The sequence below is a fragment of the Amblyomma maculatum genome, chromosome 1 (genome assembly GCF_055883805.1).
Source record: "Amblyomma maculatum isolate TAMU_Amacu chromosome 1, ASM5588380v1, whole genome shotgun sequence".
Classification (NCBI taxonomy): Eukaryota; Metazoa; Arthropoda; class Arachnida; order Ixodida; family Ixodidae; genus Amblyomma; species Amblyomma maculatum.
Window position 1 is genome coordinate 258,850,215 of NC_139344.1, and position 21,834 is coordinate 258,872,048.

Below are 21,834 nucleotides of genomic sequence, written 5' to 3' on the forward strand. Positions count from 1 at the left end.
CCAAATGCTAAGAACGAGGGTTCCCCTCGCCGTGATTTAGGCCTTAGCACGTAGCCTAAAGACCAAATCGCCCAGCCAAATATGGCACCCATCGCGGACGTTGCGAATACTTCTAGGGACTCTAGTTGCGAGCCGAGCGCGCTTTGCGCATGACTGTCCTTTCTTCAGGCTTGTCACTCGGTTCCCGCTGAAGCGCCTTTGACAATCGCAGCAAGCGCACTGAGGCACTGCGTGACTATTCCAGCGAGTTTTGACGTGTCTGCACAGGCTTTTGCAATGAACGATAGAGCTACGGGGGCCTCTTGCGCGGCTCACAACGTTGTCTGAGTAAAAAAAAATAATAATAATAAAAAAATCGAGGGTTCACTTTGGGCCACTAAAGTGTCATGAGGCGAAAGCCTTTATTGCGTGGTGGTTGTTTAGCCTGTTTCGCGATCTGTACTCAACTGCGGCTGACTGCTTACTGACTCTTTAGCGTCTGTTAAATGATTTGTCAGTATCTGACGTTAGAGGTTTATATCGTTTATTCGTGTATGACACTTTCTGCGGATGCACGCACGCACGGACGCACACTCATAAAGTCTTAATTGCGCCCTGCCGTTCATTGTCGCGCGTTCGTTGCAGCACTCATTCAAGTGTGGGATTGGCGGTATATACGGCGTCGCTCCTATCGTGCGGCGTTCTTATAGCCACGTGACATTCTGACACAAGCTGGAAGCGCCTGAAGCGGATTCGGCGCCTGTTGTGGGTGCCAGCTCAAACGTTGAGACACAGGAGACAGAACTGTCTCTTCGAAATTCAAGCTGGCACCCACAACAGGAATCCTACCAACGCGCCCGGAAGAATATAATAACGTAAATTAACTCATAGGAAGGGAAGTGCGCAGTATCTGGCACAGTTGTTTCTGTGGACACCTGAACCGCGCCATAAGAGGAGGGAGGAAGGTTAGAGTGAGAGTGGAAAGAGAGAAAGAGGAGCCGTAGTGGAGGGCTACGGAGTAATTTTGACCACTTGGGGATCTTTATCATGCGCTGATATCGCACAGCACACGGGTGCCTCGTCGTTTCGCTTCCATCGAAACCCAGCCGGCGGCGGTCGGGTTCGAATCCGGGTACCCCGGCACAGTAGTCAGGCGTCTTACCACTGCACCACCGCGGCGAGGCCCGGGAAGAATGTCATTTTGGATTCGACGCACACGAACTTCCTACACCTTTTTTCTTTTTTTTTTTTCTCATCGCGCCAATGCTCTCTCCCCACGAAGTCATAGCGCCGCCGCCCTTTCTCATGTCACGTCATGTCGTTGCTAGAATGCGCTATGAAGTCAGCGGCGGCGGTCTCCATGGCAACCGCGTTGACATCACGCTAGACAAGGTGAACTAAGGTATGTTTCTCACGTGCCCGGCGTGGCTTAGTCTGTTAACGCGATCGGCTGGTGATTGGTGATTCCCAGTGTAATTTGATTGACAGGTTGATTGTTACACTTTCTGTGGATGGACGTGCACTCATAAGCCTGACTTTCGCCTTAATAGGTCCGTTATATTCGGCTGCACTAGTTCCGTAAACTTCTGCGGTGGTGCCGCAAGCGTGCAGCTCCAGTTCCACCATACAGTTCCGACAGTTCAAGAACAGCATCGGCTGCTTCCTAGACAACTAGTAGCCTAGGCGTCGCCAACAAGCTGCGCCGCTCACATCAAACGGCGACAACATCCCAAATAACGTGACGAATTTTCAAGCAGTACCGTCTTTTCCAAAAGATAACCAATGCTGTATGTTTTGCATCTCGCTTGTATTCTAAAGCCAACATGGACTCCCAGAGGAATGCAATTTGGTAAGAAGTGGGGACAGGAGCTCGCCCTTACTTTGCACAGATTTACAGCTTCAGAAGTGGTATGAATTCTCTACTACCCGACTGAGAAGCGGAGCACGCAGTCTGGTTACTTTTGGCAAAGACTGTACATGGAAGCGAAGCGTTGCCATGAGCCAGCCTCCAGCGAAGAGATTCGTGTTATGTTCCTAACCAGAAATACCGCCAAGCAAACGGCTACGCGTGCTTCACAACACATCTAAAAATTAAACGCGTGCATGTGTTGTTCCAGATGCAGTATTTAAGGTTGTTCGGGAATCAGGACGTTGGCGCCGGTTGATGGGAGCGGCATACACCTAGCCGACAACATTCACTCATGAACTTGGTGGACAAGCCATTATAAGCGGACCGAATTATTCAGCTCACATTAAGCGGCACATCAGGCGACGATTTTTCAAACAGCACATCGCAATGACGTGTTGCGATGAACCAGCCTCGATGCATGTGCACCATGCGGCAGATGGCGCGAAACGCACACCTATACTGATCATGAATATAAAGTCATCGAGCATATATATCATACCGTATGCACGTACAGTACTCACGGATTGAAATAGGACACTCGGAGCGCGTGGCCGTCGCTGCATGCAGCGCCGTCCGTGGATGCTCATGGAACCAAGGTGCAGCATTGTGGTATAGCGCGAGGGGGAGAACATCTAAAAAGCAGAACTGCTTCTTCCGGTCGCCAATAAGCCGGCCTGTTGTTTACCACACTGCCTTGCATGCAGCGACGGCCACGCGCTCCGAGTGTCCTATTTCAATCCGTGAGTACTGTACATGTTTAGTTTTTGTGGTGTGAAGTACGCGTCGCCGTTTCCATGGTGAACTCAATTCTCGTTGACGAGTGGAATAACTCGAGTCTATTCGCCGCTTATCACAACACGCTAGCCAGTCTGCTTCCACGCGGCTGCAGCTGCTGCACCAGTTCGGCACTCATCTCTGAGGAGGTGCAGAGTTTTTCTGAACTTTTTGTAAGCCAGAAATGGGCACAACGTCGGCACTTTTTTGAAGCGAACTGCATCGTGTAGAAGACGCTATGTTGCACCGGGGAAACGAATGGCGAAGTGCAGCACCACAAGAACTAGTTGATGTGCTTCATCCAACAGACGTGCCGGCCTAGAAGGAACTTGGTTTTCATTCCTTTTCAACTAACCTCATGAAAGGTTAGTTGAAAAGGAATGCCCCTATGCTCCCGGTACGTGCCAAATGCCAAAGCTTATGCAGCGTAACTGTAAGCGCGCCAAAACGCTTGAGGAAAGCGATGAATACATTCAAGCGACTGCTCTGTGCCGCCACAAAACTCACGCATTATTTCTGTGAAAACCATGTACTGCGATATGAAGGCAAAAACAGGCTAGTTCGACTCCAAAATAGAAACGACTGCCGTCAGTCGTCAGAAGCCGCTTCTCGCTTTCCTCCAGCGTTTTAGTGCAATGTATGTTACGTTGTCTATGCTTGGGCACCGGGAGCATAGCTGGAAAGCGTTCCGCGAGAGAAATAAAGAAATAAAAAATGTCTTGTCCGTGAAGGATCCGAATTGTGAAAAGGACTCGCGGCCTTATCGCGAATTGCTGCTTGCGGACTGAAGCGAAGCAGCGGAAATCACTGACGTGGGGCCACGTCACAGCGAATCGTGAGTGTGATTCGCGATTTGGTCCGCCGTGTGAATCCACCTTAATAAATAAATAAATTGTAGTGAACTACACGAGGATATACGAAGACAAGGATGAAGTAGGCGAGAATACCACGAAGACGAGGATAAGGACGACAAAGTGCCGCTGCGCTGCTCGAGCTCGCTTGTGGAAGGCCTAGACTGGCTGTGCTCTTGTGTGGTTCTTTGTGCAACTTGGAGAGGGCTATTATCCCTGTTAAAGGACAGAAACACCCCCTTTCACTCTTGTCTTGTCCGTGAAGGATCACTGACGTGGCCCCACGTCAGTGATTTCCGCTGCTTCGCTTCAGTCCGCAAGCAGCAATTCGCGATAAGGCCGCGAGTCCTTTTCACAATTCGGATCCTTCACGGACAAGACATTTTTTATTTATCCCACGTCAGTGATTTCCGCTGCTTCGCTTCAGTCCGCAAGCAGCAATTCGCGATAAGTCCGCGAGTCCTTTTCACAATTCGGATCCTTCACGGACAAGACATTTTTTATTTATTTATTTCTCTCGCGGAACGCTTCCCAGCTATGCTCCCGGTGCCCAAGCATAAACAACGTAACATACATTGCACTAAAACGCTGGAGGAAAGCGCGAAGCGGCTTCAAACGACTGACGGCAGTTCCTATTTTGGAGTCGAACTAGCCTGTTTTTGCCTTCAATCGCTGTACATGGTTTTCACAGAAATTACAGTGGCAGGCTCTTGCACTGCGCGATACCGAATGCGTGAGTTTTGTGGCTGCACAGAGCAGTCGCTTGAATGTATTAATCGCTTTCCTCAAGCGTTTTCGCGCGCTTACAGTTACGCTGCATAAGCTTTGGCATTTGGCACGTATGTACCGGGAGCATAGGGGCAGCAGTCCGAATGGTCGTCTTCCAAGGGTTGAAAGCAGCATGTTCATGCAGCTCTCATAGAGTAAGCGCGCTATCGCTTGCACTGCTGAGAACTGCCTGCGTAGGGTAGCAAACTTAGCGCCCTTCGCAAGGTATATATCTACCTTGCCTTTCGTCCGAGCGGGTAGTCGGAGGGGAGGAGCGCCGGGTGCGCGCGCTCTCAGCGGAGCGTTTGTATGAAAAGATAAAAAGATTTGATTCAGTAGGTTTTCTTCAAGAATGCTGATCTCTTAGCTTGTTGTGAAGGATGACAGCTGCCTATTAAATTAAAAATTAACTATTGCTCGCCGGAAAGCATTTCTTTTGTGTTCATGATTGACCCATTAATTTTACCGAATCACTGGCTTGTATAGCAGGAATGATTTTCCCATTCGCGGGCGAATAGGTCGAAACATTAGCTGTTGCCTCACTGGTGCATGAGTTTGTTTCATCACAATCTACCTGAAGGTCACCGAAGCTTCGTTTTGAAGTGAACCAAAGTTTCAGCTTTACAAGGGTGTCTTCCATCTCGAAAGAAAAGCTCTCATGGGATGATCATGCCGGCACTGAATAAAGAAATATCAGCTAGTGTTGACTTTCGCCGCTGTCTTAGAAGTGCTATTAGCTTCCCAAACATTCAATTCTCCGGGAGCGGATACAAAGAAACACAAAGCACTAAAACTTGTTTTAAATGTTCGCTTGTATTTAGGTCTTAGTTATCGTGCGTGTCGCGGGCACTGGTTTGGCGCCATCGGCACTGAACACTGCGTTTGCAAAGCCGGCCGGTTGTGCGCCAGTAAAGCTCATATTCTCATAAAATTCGAGTCCAAACATGGCGCGAAGTCTGCTTCCCAGGCTAGACTCATATCTAAAGCGTGTTTTTTGGGCGACTTGTTAGTGCATGATTATAGCGTGTGGGGGTTATTCCCGCAAGAATGCGCCATGGGGAAAACGGGGGGGGGGGGGGGGGGGGGGGGGGGCTAGACGTTACAGTCGCCTTCTAGCCCCGACGTGCAGCCCTGACAGACATAGCTGTGACCCCCAACCCGCGGTGCGAGAAGTCGCTGCTGCGGCGGGTTCGAGCCAGAGGGGACAGACACCGAGTTACGTACTCGAACAGTTTATTGTGCTCGAGTACACGGCAAAAAATAGCACTCAAGAAAAATCGCCCTAGCGAGCGAACGTTCGCTCGCGTACGGGGGTGAAATAAAGCACCTAATGGGGAAGCACGCGCAAGGAGGTGAGAAGAAGAGGCTGCCTACCTGGCGCGGCTTCGCGCTCACAGCCCGTTGCGATAGGTGCGTACGGTGGGTGACTGGGCGATTCTCGGCGGAAATCATGAACCGCTCGCGTGCGCGCTCAACCACCGAAGAGCCCCCAGCGTGTTGGCACAGACGCGCTTCTCGACTCGGACAGGGGAAAGGAGGTTTCCCGAATAGGCCGGGAGGAAAGAAGGCAACCCGCGCAGTGTCGCCGCGGCAGCCTGGGAGGTTGTGGTGGGTGGCCAGTGTGCCCTCTCCTCGCGGTCCTCCCTAACAGCGTGCGTAATCACGCGTGTTAATTACGCGCGGTCGTTATAATGGAGGCAGGGGATTGTGAATCGCCAAAAGCGAGATTGTAGAGCAAAGTAGGACAGGACACATGAAGAAACGAACAATACGAGCGTTCGCAGTTGTTCGTTTCTCCATGAAAACCGATCTAAACCAGCTGGACGTTATCATTCGAACCGCTTGTAAGAAGGCGCTCGGGTTACCCATGAAAGCATCTACGCAGCGTCTGCTACAACTGGGGGTGCACAATACGGCTGATGAACTGATTAGCGCCCATCTTACAAGCCAGGTAATGCGACTGGCTACAACCAAGACTGGTCGCAGGGTCTTAGAAAATTTGAACATTTGCTTTCCACGACAAGTGGCTGGGAGACAAGATATACCTCAAGAGTGGAAGAACAAATTCCTTACGCTTCCGCTCCCCAAAAGCATGCACCCGAAGCATCATCATGCAAGACGAGTGGCGAGAAGCAAGAAGATGAACGAATCTTATTCAAGAGAAGAAGGGGCCTTCTTCGTGGACGCTGCGGGTCCTGTAGCGGGGATATCAACAATATCAGTGATGCACCAAATGCAGGTCGTGAACGGGCTTTCAGTTCGTAACGGGGATACGCAGGCTATGGAGGAAGTGGCGATATCCTAGCCGCAAGGCACTCCGCATCGAAATACATAGTTACAGATTCCCAGGCAGCTTATAGAAACTATATGCGTGGCAGAAGCCTGCAAAATTCTGAGTCAATGTAGGACTTCAGCTGCACAGAAGGAGCTAATATGGGTACCAGGTCACCAGGGAGTTGAAGGAAACGAGCGCGCACACTCTTCGGCCCGAGCTTTTCTTCCCCGAAATCCTTCTACGTTCTCCCTTGCTGATTTCGGCTCCCCCTCTCCGTTAACAACATATTCAGAGATATTACAGCATTTGCGCCTTGAAAGGCAGGCATTCCCGAAGCCCGCTAAGGGTCTTAGTAAATCAGAAGAGTGTCACCTTCGAAGGTTACAAAGTATGTCATTTAATAATCCAGCAACACTTCACGCCATTGAGCCCGAATCCTTTTCGGCGCAGTGCAAATTTTGTGGCCAGAAGGCAGACTTATACCATATGGTATGAGCTTGTCAACAAAATACCAGTATTGATATAATAAATCAGCCAACGTGGGAAGGCTGGGAGGCGGCCGTCCAGCACGGACCTCGAGGAAAAACGAGCCCTCGTTGAAAGAGCACGGGCAGCGGCTTTTACCAACGGTGTCCAGGACTAGGGACCCGAGCAGCCTTCCCTTAAGCTAAGCCAATGTCAATAAATGTTTTCATCATCGTCATCCTTGTATCTTGTCCTACTCTGCGCTACAATCTCGCTAACGCCTCTAATCTAGCCGAACTGCCCAGAGCTTAAACGTTTCTCTGCCCCATAAACAATTCAGTGGCCGATGTTTCAATGAATGGAGAACGCGTGTCTTACCTTCCAAGGCTTTTCAATGGAAAGATACCACTGCCATAGAAAAATGTTTTTCGCGCGCAATTATCTTCAGTCGCTAAGAGAAAACGATTATTTTAAGAAAGATATCTAAACAAACAAAGCATGTTATTCATATTCGACAGCGCAGAACATCTATCGAGTGCACCATTGAGTACTGTGATTCGTAGTGCTCATAGAGCGTTTAGTATACTTCCAGCATATAGCAAAAATTAGATTTTCGATTTATGATGAGATTTTCATGCTGTGCGACGTCTTATTTCTTTCTGTCTTTTTTTTTTTTTTTTTTTGCAACTAGCAATAGTCGCCCCTCAGTTTACACTTCATTGGGTACAACACCGCCTCTGCAATGCACGTTAAAAAACCCTAGGTGACCGAAATTTTCCGAGCCCTCCACTAAGGTCTTTCATAGCCTGAATTAAGACGTTAAACCCTATAAGCAAAACCAACCAACCAAATATTAGAAATATTAGAGGACAATTAAGCTCCGCCGTTAAGGGTACGACGCGATAGCGTTTCACACACACACGAATGATGTTTTACACTTTTGATTTTTAAAATTTGATATTTTCATTTTTATTTGTTTATCTTTGTTTATTTTTTTATTTTATATACCGGCATTTAGCATCAGCAAACATTGGCTTTCCATTATGAGCCGTTTATTACTTTGAAAGCATTTTTCATGATTTGCAATTATTCAAAGAATTAAGTGGTTAGTTACACATTGTTACATTTGCATTAAATTTTCTATTTAGCGCATGAAGCATTGGCTTTTTATTCTGAGCATTTTGACACTTTTCAGCCTCTTTCCAATTTTTTATTTTCTTTAATTCATCAATTAAGTACATTGACTTCATAAACTCGTCATCGCCTGCAATCAATCATCAATCACTAGAATGATAAGAATTTTTTGCGCTGGCCTCGACTATTTTCGACACTCAATGCAGACTACTACCATTACCACGCCGGTGGCTTTACAACCGAACGAGCTGTATAAGCTATCGCTTAAAATAAAATGACTAATACAAAGCACGCGGCGTATATGGTGTGATCGCTGATTTCCGAAGCGTACATCGCGTCCAGTTGTGTATCCTAGTTGTCGACCTTTTTCTTCAGGAGCACCCGCTGTCAACGAACTTTTCAATCTTATGTAAGTTCGATTTACAGAAAATAAAAGTCAAGCAAGCAGATTTTTCCGAAGCAACGTCGCTGACGGCAAACTGTGAAACATGCGCCGACGCGACCCCCTATATTCCCAGTTTCAATTTTTCTGCCATGGACGGCGCTCCCCGTTAGTAGCAGCTAAGCAACGTCAGTGCGTGATGTGCGGAAAAGATCAGGAAATGATTGAACACATTGTACAACAGTGCGCGAGCCTCCCTACGCCGCCTCTGGAGGACGTTACGCTACGGCAGTTGCTGGGCTTTTCCCCTCTCGTTATGGCGGCCCGCGCTACCGCAGGAAGCAGCCCATGTCCATGTGGCAGTGACCAAGGGGCGAGTAACTGAGTGGTTGAACGTTGTACACCATCAGGAATGAGTGTAGTGCTCTGGTCGTATACACGCTAGATGGCGAGGAGGCGGTTGCTAGGCAACGGAGGTGAGAGCGGTGCAACCACGGCATCGCGGCCTATATGTAGCTTTCGCAACAATATCCTACAGTTTTGCGTAAAGATAGATGGATTCTAGTTTCGTAAAGTTCTGCGTTGCTCTGCCAAGCATTGCAGATACCGCGAAAAGTATAGGCGTCTCCAAGAAAGAAAAGATACTGCGCCTTCCTTTTCCGCCATGAGCCAATTCCTATTTAATAAAGGACTTTCAACTCAACCAACTTAAAAAAAAAAAAAAAAAAAAAACTATTTTAAAGATTTCGCGGAATGAAAAGGAGGCCGCGTGTTAAAGGCGCTATCGGTCCACGTTTAAGGCGAAGCTTGAGCGTCCACTTAATTTTTATACTAAATGCTAGCACGTGCGTTACACCAAATTTGTTCTAAAGTGATTCGTGATTCGTTTACATACATACATACATACATACATACATACATACATACATACATACATACATACATACATACATACATACATACATACATACATACATACATACATACATACATACATACATACATACATACATACATACATCACGGCCGAAATTTAGCAAGTCACAGAGTGCACTCGCATCGCTGTGCTTGGTCCGCTGCCTCTCGTGATGTATCGGCTCGCCTGTGTGTCTTATTTTATTACTGCGGCTGTAATAAGCAGACAAAAGATTCAGCATACCGCGGAATCGAAACCAAATAGCGGCGGCGTTATAGCGGCGTTACGAGAGAAAGACGGATTTCGAACACAAAACCAAACAGCTGTGGTTGCACTGGCATCAGAACACGTGAATGAACAAGATGAAGTGTCCGGCTCCAAGCCTGCTGTTAAAGTGAGCTCACTTTACTGCTGTGCTCAAGGTATCTCAAGGCAACACTGGCAACGGGGCTGGCAGAGCTCGAAACACAAACCATTCAAAGGACGCGTCGAAACTTGTGAAGCGGCTCATTTGAAGATGGTTTATCAACGGCTTTAACACAACTGATCATAAAATGCGTTGCTTGCACAGACTGTTGCCCCAAAGTTTAAAGAGTTTGGTCAGTGCCTGCCAGAAAAAAATTTATTTAATCGTCCCTCGAATGGACACCAGATGCCGTCACCAGTTATCGTGCTCCGGGCGCCACAAATTTCACAGCATCCTGCACCGGGGGCGGTCCCTCGCTGCTGTCACGTGCCCTACGTCACATGACGTCACCGCTAGATCGAGCGCGGTTGGTCACGGCGGTGGCTGCTCCGGCGGAGTCCAAGTGTCGTCTGCATTCAGCCATGATGCTAGCGCACAAGAAAGACGCACACTGCAGGTAGGCGCTAGTGTCCTGTCCGCCTGCCTGCAGTGTGTGTTGGTTGGTTGGTAAACGTTTATTAAAAACAGTCCAATTAAGAGCATCGACAGTCGTCTGCATCTACGCTGCGCGCACAACGCAGCGTAAGGCAAAGCTCAAGCTCGGACGTTTTGTAATAGACTAACTTTTCTCCGCCGGGTGCTTCAATTAACGGTTCCAGTGTAATTTGTTCTTATTCTTTTCTTTTTGCGTGCACTCGTTACGGGACACAAGGACGTCTCGGCCAATTTGATGCCAGTGGTTCAACTTACTATGATAAAACCAACCATGCGTGTATTTGCGGCGCTAGTTGTGCGCCCGTTGTTTTTTTTTTTTTTTTTTTTTGTTAATTCCTGGCTTCTTCATTAAAATATGTCAACATGGTTTCAGGTCGAAGAAATCGTAAGTCCAGCCGTCACAGAAATGATGTAAAAACGACATTTTTACTTACACGGAAACAGTTTGCACGTTTAACGGATTAATTCTGTTTTCCTGCCTCGCGAGAACAGTGCATTGCTAATTCAATAAACAAAACAATGCCGCATCAAATTTCTTGAATTGGAGTGCTCCAAGAAAGCGCACGTAATGCACTTTTAAATGTTGCGCCAAACATTTCTCAACAGTTCACGATGATTGCCCCAACATCCCATACTAAAGTCATTAATATAAACGTTCTTTTGAGTAAATCATCTCCATAAATGTTTTTCGATATGGAAATGCATATGCCGGTCATTCAGCTGTGGTGTTTTCTGGCAAGCAGAGTTATTGTAAAACCGCGCTAGAACACGGATATAAAGAGACAAACATACATTGCGCTGAACTGACAAGTGAATTTTTATCCATGAAGCATTTCTTTTTATAGGGAGCGTCAGATAAAAGGTCGACAAACAGACCCGTCACATGCCCTATTACGTCACCCTCTCCCTTCTAAAAAAGCCCTTTCCTTCGCTTGAAGTGTTAGGGAAGTGTTGCTTAGGCAGAATCTGCTATTTTTACGTTTTTTTTTTTTTTACTGTCTCACCGGAGAACACCGCCGCCGCCACACAGGAAGAGGGGGGGGGGGGGTACACGCGCGGGGAACTGTGGTAGCAGGATCGCGCGCAGCAATCGGAGAACACGCGCGGTTGACCACGGAGGAGGAGCAAGGGGGGGGGGGGGGGGGGAGCGCGCGTTGCCCCAGCTGCGGAGCTGGTTACGAGGCACAACGCCGACGGCAACGCGAAACGCAGGAACGGGCGCCAAAGGCCGGAATACACGCGGCGTTTCTTTTTTTCTATGATTTTCGCGCGTCGAAAAGTGCCGCGCCGACGCAACGCCCAGCTCGAGATACATGGAACGACGAAGCGTCGCGGGCGCCGCCGCCGATGATGACTCGATGGGAAAGCAAATACATCAGCGAGCGGAAATAACCGCAGAGCGAAGTACGTGAGAGAAGCGACGCTGTCCCTTGAGTTAAAATCGCGAAAGGGCTCATTCCAACGTTACTGTGCTAAATGTAGCAAGCATACATAGGTCGCATAAGGATTTGCTCGCTCGAATGAAGGAAGAACGAAGATACCTCCGAATGCCCGCTTGGATACCAGCGGCACGTTTCTTTTTTTTTTTTTTTTTTTTACAAATTTTGCTTCAGGGAGAAAACAAATACATTACGATCCGAGAGTATGTCGTATACTCACAAAAAAAAGCGACATTCCGTGCTTGATTAAGCGTTTATTTTTACGATAATCACATTTTTGCGGCCAAACTGCCGCACACCTCGTCGGCCATAGCGGCCATGTTGACAGCGGTTATGGTGGCTAGAAAGCTCTAGAAGGGGTCGCTCAAACCGAAAATGCCAGCTTTCGGCGCTCCTATTGGCTCGCCTCCGCAGTAGCTTCCGGTTCGAGAGGACGCCTCGCCGCCTGCGCGTCAAATATCTAGCAGGGCCAAATTGGCGGCGGCGCGCGTTTTTGTGCGTAGCACTACTAGCCGCAATCACGGATTTCACCGATGTCTGTCCGAAGCCGCTCACTCTCTCTCCGTGAACTTGAAGTGGAGAAAAAAGGTGGCGACGTGCGCGTCGCGCGGCTCAGCATTGAGGAGGCGGTGCGGCCGCACAGCTGCAGCACAAACCGCTCTCTCTCTCTGTCCATCCGTCTCTCTTTGAACTTGAAGAGGAGGAAGGGGAAGTGGCGACGCCCGCATCAGGTGACTTAACACTGAGGGGTCGGAGCGGTCGCATAGATGCACCAGTGAGAGAGTGAGAGGAGCACGTGTCAGTTGCAGACGTGGCGGCCGGCACTGGGCAGTGTTGCACAAGCGTGTGTTACTCCGAGTGAGTAGTCGTGTGTCGCTCGAGCGTCCTCAACTTCGGCATCTCTCCCCTCGCATCAGTCACTCAGCTTTCACGGACAGCAGACGTGCACGCGCGGTGCTCTCTGGACCTCGACTCCGAGCCGCTTGCCGCGTCGTGAAGCAGCTTGTGCTTACCTCCGCGCCTAAGCAGTGCTACGCATCTACTTCGCATTTGATTAACTATGCAAATCGGCCGTAATGTTTGTTCCGACGCCGGGCGTCGAGTGCGCGCCGTCGGGCGTAAAACGCCGGCTTGACGTGGCAAAAACGTTCCAAAGGCGGCTCGGCAGCACGTAGCGTAGAAGCAGACGACACCCGCCGCCGACCGACCGGCCGCTCGGGGCGCGCTCGTCCAAGCGGTGACGTAGAGAGAGGCACGTGACAGCAGTGAGGGACCGCTTCCTGTTTAGGATGCTGTGAAATTTGTCACCCCACGGCCACGTGCCCCCACGGCTCCGCGGCGAAACATTGGCGTACCCTGCATCTTCTAAACTATTGTATAACCCATAGAGTTATTACGAATACAACAGAGACCAGGGACCATATCTAAACTAAACAGAGCACCATGGATATGCCTTGCATCGAAAGCTGCTGTTGCCAATGCAAGTTGGAAAAGATGAACTATAAGCCTGTCTCTGCAACAATGGTCTCCGCGTCATATTTCAGCCCGAAACGGTAACCCCTCTTTGCAATGGATCTTTGCAGGTCGCGGCGGCTTCTCGCGGAGGAAAGGGCGCGCAGGCGGAGGGCCCTGGATGCTGGCCGGAGCCAAGTCGCCCTTTTTCCTGGACGGCGACCTGGTGCTCGAGGAGCAGCGCTGCTCGCCCAAGGGCGGCGAGCCGGCGGCCGAGCGCTACTCGCGTAAAGTGTTCGTGGGCGGCCTGCCGCCGGACATCGACGAGGAAGAGATCACGGCCAGCTTCCGTCGGTTCGGCCCGCTCGTCGTGGACTGGCCGCACAAGGCGGAGAGCAAGTCGTATTTCCCGCCCAAGGGCTACGCGTTCCTGCTCTTCCAAGATGAGTGCTCGGTGCAGGCGCTGATGGACGCGTGCATCCAGGAGGAGGATAAGCTGTACTTGTGCGTGAGCAGCCCCACCATCAAGGACAAGCCGGTGCAGATCCGGCCCTGGCGGCTGGGCGACGCCGACTTCGTGCTGGACGCGTCGCTGCCGCTGGACCCGCGCAAGACGGTCTTCGTCGGCGGTGTGCCGCGGCCGCTCAAGGCCGTCGAGCTGGCCATGATCATGGACCGGCTGTACGGCGGCGTCTGCTACGCTGGCATCGACACCGACCCCGAGCTCAAGTACCCCAAGGGCGCCGGCCGCGTGGCCTTCTCCAACCAGCAGAGCTACATTGCAGCCATCAGCGCACGCTTCGTGCAGCTGCAGCACGGCGACATCGAGAAGCGGGTAAGGTGATACGAGGCGACCGCCACTTCATGAGCCCAATACGCACACGTCTGCACAGGTCGAGGTAAAGCCGTACGTGCTCGACGACCAAATGTGCGACGAGTGCCAGGGTGCCCGGTGCGGCGGCAAGTTCGCGCCGTTCTTCTGCGCCAACGTGACCTGCCTGCAGTACTACTGCGAGCACTGCTGGGCCACCATTCACTCGCGGCCGGGCCGCGAGTTCCACAAGCCTCTGGTCAAGGAGGGCGCCGACCGGCCGCGGGCAGTGCCCTTCCGCTGGTGCTAGGCGCGCGTGTGATATGCTTGAGTTCCCCTAGGGACAATCAGACGCCCGTAGTATATATATTTATCGACATATCTCGCCCTTTCTAGTCAGGCAGCCGTAGCAAGCTCACAGACAGGGTTGTTGTGCCAAACTTGGTTGGCTTGCCCCGGGGCGTCAGTGGGGGATTCGTAGTCAGCGCTGCTGAGTGTGTCGTTTGCCTCTCCCCGTTGATCTCAGGCGGCGGACGCCAGTGTGTTACTGTTAGGCGAGCAGTTGGTTGTTGCCGGGCCACTTCTTAGAGCAGCCCGGTGGCTCCTCCGTCAAGCTAGCATGGTTCCAGCTGTTTTCTCTTCTGCATCGACGTGTCTTTTATATGCTACTCCATGTGATCAAAATTTTAGCCTCTGCTCGTTTCACCTTTGGACGTTTTTCGTTACTTTTTTTATGAGGTGTTGACTTTTTTAGAACAAGTGCACAGGCGCACTTGTTTTATAGAAGTGCGTGAAAAGTGGAGCGCCAAGCGTGGGGTACTTTTTGCCGTCCGCTTCCACACTTTGCAACACGAACCGAGTGCAGGAGTTTTCAAGTTGCACTTTTTTTTACCTTCGAGAGTTTCGATGCAATTGTTTGTGACATACTAGTCAGGCAGTGCCAGCAGATTGACACTTTGACTGTGTTTTTTGTACAGTGCACGGTCAGTTTACTACACACACTTGTGTCAAGCCCTGCATACACGTGTGAGCTCACCCAACACGAGCCGTCTTTGTTTTCCTAGGATAAGTCACGCTTTTACATTAGCGGCTTTACTTGGGTTTCGTTGACCAGTTGAAGCTGTTTTATATACTGGCTCAGGGTTATGTGCAAATAACAGGATCGCAGAATGTTGTCATATGTTAGTGACCTTGCAATCACTTTGCATTAAATCTTTTTTTAGATGATACTGTGCAGCATCTGCAATTTTGGCTGCTGCCACGTGCCTCTGAGCAGAGAACACTTGGACAGCGTCCCTCTGAATGCATTCCAAGGCACTCTGCTCTCTTGGCACTGTGGGTCTGTGCAGTTGCCTAGAGCAAGCAAACATACAGTCGTGGACAGAAGGTCATGGTCTTCTGATCTGCGAAAAGCAATGGATGTTTAGTGCTTTTGTTTTACTTCTGCCCTTGCAGCAAACATTTTTATTTCTCTTGTACTGTTGGATGCTGAAGCATGATCCATATTATTCTATCCGCAACTGTATGTCTACAGTAAAGCCACAGCAAAATATCTCATATGTCTCATTCCAACAGCCTTAGAAGTTTTGTGGCATAGAAAAATGAGTGAATTCTTCACATGTTGAAAAACACTTGCAGAGGATCTTATTCATTCACATGCTTCATCTCAGTTGGCACTAAGATGACTCTCTAGCGGCCAGCTTAGTATATGTGAATATTTTTTTTGTTTCAAAGACCATATGCGTAATGCCAGCATATACTGCTTTTGGACTGACAGTATTAAAATACCTCATCACTAGTAGTATTTACTTGATTATGCTAGTCAAAACTGAAGAGCTGGGCTTTTCATTAAGTGTTCAGAAAAATATTCAAGTGATCAATTTGAGCTGAGCATTGCTTGCAGACAGTAGGGAATGCAAGCTTATTAAACTGTACTAGCTGTAGTATTTTACACATACATTGGCTTACTTGCATTTGTGTAGATGGAGACTGTTCACCAAGTCATCTCAAGACATCAGTGCTCAAATTTCCTCTTTAGATAGATGGTGTACTAAGATTTTAAGCTTGTATTAGTTTTTGTTTAGCATTTCAAGGACCATGTGGCATTACTACATTATATAGAGAGAATTGAGCATCAATATGTGGCTCTTCATGCAGCTTTCATGCCTCATCTAGTACTAAACGTGTAATGGATATGTTTGTCAGTGGTCAAGCTGGCTGAGTAGCTTCAGTTTTTGCTACTAGTTGAAGTTCTAAGCTGTAGCTCTCAGTATTGCTGCAGTGCCGGTGAGTAGCGTGATAGCTACAAGTTTGCGCTGAAGCTGGGGAGCTCATACCTCAGCAGCAGCTTGAAAATTGTGATTGCATGCAGTGTGCACATAGGTAGATGTAATTTGTCAATGATGTTCTCAAGGTGTTGCTTTGCTGCTATATCAGCAGACTAATAATTCCAAGCTGATAACATGCTTGCAAATAATCCATGTGGACAGAGTAGCTATAGGATGATAAGATGGCTTCAGAGGACTCATTTTAACGTGACAATGTTAAAGGTACCCTTCTCTAAAAAAATCCAACGTTGTAGATGAAAAATCATGGTCATGCTCCTGATAGGTAGTAACTAGCATGTGATATGTCTGGGCACTGATGGGTCATCAGGATGTGGAACATTACGAGAAGTTGCCAACTGAGGCGCTCCTATGAGATGCGAATCGAACCCTCCGGGACCCTTGGATCTTGACAGCCATGCTACCTCTAAGGTGGAGCTTTTTATATCTGTTGGATGGTCTTTCGACTACAGTCAAACCCACTTATAACAGTATTGAGATGCCAACAAAATATGATTTTTATAGCCAATAATTGTTATAACTGGGTTATGCCAATAAAAGAGAGAAGTGACAAACTTCAGATAATTTAATGGCAGGAAAGTAGTTTACAATTTTGATTTCTTTGCAGGAAAAATCTATCAATCAGCTTTGACTCCTTGATCTCCTTGTGGGGTGCCTAATTCTGCACATGCCCAAGTGGGAAACGTTTAGCAAAAATGAAGCCCATGAGGGACTCTACTGTTTGTAAGACGTCTTTTGTGCAGCCTCCTGATCATCATCCCTAGGCATCATCAGTGAGCAAGGTTTCTTTAAGTCTAGACAAGCCACCATTATAATTACATAGGAGCTTTGCAAGCCTTTGCGTCACTGGCATTTTAAATGAAGCCTGCTTTCCAAAAGAATTCTTGATGCGAAATCCAATGAGTTACAGGACTCGGGAAACAGTGCCGGCAGAAAGGAAAGCATTCGCATTACGTTAGTGGTTCGGCTGGTGTGGTTGCAGCATTTCCACGTTTTTGTCTCTTTTACAATTGGTTTCTGGTGACCAGATTTAATTGTTATAACTGATAATGTGCTAGGTAGCATTGTTATAACCAGTTCATTTTATCATAAGGAACATCAAAACGCTGACGGTGCCGCGTTAGTCCATTGTTATAACCAATATATTGTTCTAAGCGGTATTTTTATTACTGGGTTTGACTGTATATGCTAACAAGTATGTGTTAACTAACAGGGGCACAAATTAAGTGGTTAGTGATCAATCGAGTTGCAAAGTGCAATTATGTAAACTAGGATTTGCAAAGGGAGCCACAGACTGGAACCATTACCTCTTTTGCATCATACCGTTAAAGGGAGAGCTAACAGGGGAGAAAAAAGAACAATAAATTTTGATATTCCTTTTTTTTTTACCCTACTTCTTGCCGTCAAAGAGCTGCGCCTTTGCAGCCTATCAACTTTATGTAGCTCTAAAAAGCTTATGGATTGTATAAAATTTTGCATTCCAATGTAAATGGAGCAATAACTCTGAATTTTTTATCAGTCCTTTGGCTTTTCACAGCGCATACTCTAAGACGAAACCACCAAGAGCAAAGTCGTACCACTCCTGCTTCATTTACTAGTGTTGTTTACCATAAACCTGTAACAATTCGCACAGCGTTCTCATTGTTCTCTGGTTTGCTGATTGCCAATGCAGTAGCATTATTTGGTCTAGCAACCTAGTCATCCGCTTTAAGGGCAAATCAAAAGGCTTTTTGCTCATACCTGCTCTGGTATGTAGCCGCTATCAGTGCAACATAGAAGCCATTAATGGCATTGCAGTGCACTTTCATTTCCATGTTGGTGTACTTGGTAAACTTGTTGTAGTCCAATTTATTATTGCAAATATCTAATGCTTCCTTCATGAACTTAGGAATTGCATTCTATCTCATTTAAAAGCATGCTGTTTGCACTGTTACAACTTTAAGCTGCAGGGAGAAACAAAAATACAGAAAAGCATATCAGTTGATGTGGGAAGCCTATGTACCGGTGCGGACAAAAGTAAATGGAGCACGACATTTTCTTTTGAAATTTTTCACGCTAATTGAAACTGGCTGTCCTGGTATGTGTGAACTGGTAGTAGGTGCCAGGGCCTTTTAACTTGGACAAATATTGTTTCCCTGTCTCCAGTACAGGAGGCGTGATTTTAATTTGAAGGGAAATGCGCGCTCCGTTTACTTATGTCCGCACCTGTACAGTATGGAATCCATATTAGTCTGCTGAAGTTTCACTTGCCATTAATTTAGTGCCTAACGTCGCCATACTTTTATCATATTCTCTGTGTTTGGTTACAGAGGCTAATGTGCAGCTTGAAGCTTCTTAGTTTTTGGCACCGTTTGGCTTAGACGTTGTGGCCAGTGCAGTTCCAGTGCAGGATAAGTGTGCGGCGGTTAACTACTCCGATTTTCAGACAATGTAAAAAACGGCTGTGGTTTAAGCATGGCTTGAACCTAGTGATATGAAGCTCTGTTAAGCATGGCTTTCCATATGGTTTAGCAAGGTTGTACGCAGTTTTACGGTGTGAATCAGGGAGACACTCAAGTTTTGCCTTAAGAGTAGATGTGACAGCACCTTTAACACTGCCTTTTCATTCCACAATTATTTTTTAAGTTGGGTTTTGTAGGAAAGGAAAGCACAGTATCTGTCTCACTTTTTGGTGGACACCTACACTTAATTAGCTCAAGGTCATTTGGACCCAGCTAGTCATACTCCGAAGTTGCACCCTGAGTAGTAGAGCTTATGCTCTAAAGGACATTCCTTTCTGCCTGCCATTTAGTTGTAAAAAAGCCTTCTTCTTAGCTTGCTGTATATTTTTCTATTCACAGGAAATTTCCAATTAGAGCAACATCAGGGAAATGTAGGGATAATGAGGGGTTCATTTAATACAGATGTTTTAAAAGTATGCTGATGAAAGCTTAACATGTGACTTAGAGTCAGCGTAGCTTACATTGTGCAAATTATGTTCAGGGCTGTTTTGAAAGGTATTTTTACATATACTTTGACAGCTGTTGGCAACAAGGTGTGGCACTATGTTACAGCTCCAATCGAGGTGATTGGTTGGCTTCCTTAGGGACCACTACATGGTGTCTCGGTGCCTGAATAACTTGTGCTTGAAGCTTTTAAAAAATGCAGAGAAATCCTCAGCAGCATGTGCTGTTGAACATTATTTTTTGGGTGTCTAGGCTTGTAAGTTGATCCTTGTGTTATCTCTCTTGACATATACACTGCTCACAAACATGATTGTTTACTTTTCTTATTAGGCAGGTGAACCAGTGAGCTTGAAAATCAGGTCACGTTTGTTGCTTTGTCTTCAGCCTTACTGACATTTCAATGCCTGAAACTTTAAAGAACAGAAAAGCCTAAAGTGAAAAGTACCAACCAATACTTGTTCTCAAGAAATTCAAACTATAGTGCATTGTTAGTCTAGTCAGTCTTAGCCTGAAATGGTATGATAAATGGTATGATTTTTGAAGGACAGAAAGGCACAGTAATTGTCTCAGTCTAGTCTCGGGGGGTACACCTCAACAATGCCATAAGGGAAGAAAAGGAAAGAAAGAAAAAAGAGAAAGAGGCATTGTATTAGAAAGCTCTGGATTAGTTTTGACTGCATGGACTTCTTTAATGTGCAGTAATGTTACACATCACGTCTAGATTTCGCATTCCACTGCACATTTTGCCTTTCACTTCCATGCACAAAAAGTAGCTAGGGTTAAACTCCACCTAAACCGAATGAGACTTAAAAAAGTACTGTTTGGTATGGGCTTGCTTAATTAACAATAAATCGCTGGCTTTGTCCCAAGGAGTTATACTTTGGGTTAATGCTCAAAGGGATTTGTTCTACACACTGAACACGTTTATCAGTGGCGTCTTGGTGGCCGTTTCAGTGGACCTTTAAACGTCTTTAATTTGTTTGGTTTTTGGGGAAGAGAAAGGTGCAGCATCTATAACTCTTCCTGGTGGGCACCTTCACTTACTGTTAGCGGCATACAATTGTAGATGCATGTGCCGCTGACTCGAATACTTATCACAAACTAACCCCCATTTTGACCAGCAGGTGGATGCTGAATGAAAAGTGAAGTGCTATGATACCACCCTGAATGCTGCATAAGGTCTGGTGGTGTCACAATTTTGATACAAAATCACATCATATTTTTTGTCAGACATACAAGTTAGACAGTTTTGCTAGGACGACACTCATGGACAAAAGTCAAGCAAAACAGATGAAAGATTTCACTCCCCCCCTTCCAAAAGAAAACAACGGTTTCACCTCTGAACGTCTGGATTAGTTCTTTCGCACTAATATGTCCACCACGTTTGGGATCTGGTCTGGGCTCACCAACCAAATGCTGTAACCACTGAGCCACTGCAGTAGGTATATTAATATGGCCATGCAAGCTCTTGTAAGTAGAAAATGAGACATGTATCAGTTGTTTTGAGGTGCTGAGTGATGGCGCTTGAGAAAAAGTTGCAGTCATTAGCTTTATTTTCTTAACAGAATAAAAAGAGCTGGGTGGCAAGACCAAATTTAGTTTCCCTGCATGTTCTTCTTGCTGCTGCTGTCTACTGCTGTTGTCTTTTCAAATGCATCCTGGTTTTGTAACAATCTATCAGCCATGCATAACCTATGCAGAAAAAAAAGGCGGTACATTTTGGAGTTATCTTAGCAGAAAATGGGACAAGTGGTTTCTTAGAGCCGAATCAGTTGTCACCCTGCTGTGTGTCCACTTGGCACTCGGGTGTACCTGCTTCAAAATGAATTCTATGTGTTCCCATGTGTCTTGGAAAAAGAAGTTTCCAAGAACTTAGTATCCATTTTTTGGTGAGGTTAAGGCTTTTTTTCTTGGCCAAGGTCAGATCACACTACTAAGATTCAATACACTGGCTATCGCTCTACTTGTGAGCTGAATGTTAAGCAAGTCATGTCTTGCTTACACTAGTGAGTCGTTACGAATTTTGATAAGGTGATATCAAATTCATGACAATTAATTTCATGGTAGTTGATGGTGCCAGTTGATCGCAGTAAGACTGGCTTTGAAGGTCCGGTGCACACTTTTTTATTCGAGGTTAAAAGAACTCAACGCGGTCACGAGTATGTGACGTGAACTTTAAGCATTGGCTGGAGTGTGAGGAAGTTGGGCACTTTAGCTCCTGATCTTAAGCTTGCCAAATAGCTTGGGAGTCTGGTTTTCCGGCTTTCTCCATAGCATTTCAGTGTGGAAGGTGCTTCATGGAGTTTCAGTTTGAACTACTGTCCTCCTCGCCAGTGCTCAAGTTGTCGTCGGCAAGCTGGGCACGCAGTAGCATGCCAAATGAGCCACCACTTCTGATGCTCCTGTCAAAGACGCACAGCATCTTTTGCAAGTTTGCCGAGTGCACCACCACTTCATGAGCTCTCATGAAAATATGAACATGCCACGG

The 21,834-nt window shown here is 47.2% G+C and overlaps 1 protein-coding gene and 1 pseudogene across 2 annotated transcripts in view; one reads left to right on the forward strand and one right to left on the reverse strand.

Annotated features, from left to right (window-relative positions):
* Nucleotides 1-15,283, forward strand: part of LOC146206325 (cytoplasmic polyadenylation element-binding protein 2-like) — a 61,332-nt gene extending 46,049 nt beyond the window's left edge. For both annotated transcript variants that reach the window (XM_084590982.1, XM_084590983.1), the window contains 2 exons: nt 13,377-14,080; nt 14,139-15,283. In XM_084590982.1, coding sequence (XP_084447108.1) covers nt 13,377-14,080; nt 14,139-14,366 — 932 coding nt within the window. In that variant the 3' untranslated portion in view covers nt 14,367-15,283. The remainder of the gene's footprint in view (nt 1-13,376; nt 14,081-14,138) is intronic.
* LOC146206326 (U4 spliceosomal RNA) lies at nt 7,604-7,768 on the reverse strand (annotated as a pseudogene).
* Nucleotides 15,284-21,834: the final 6,551 nt, after the last annotated feature.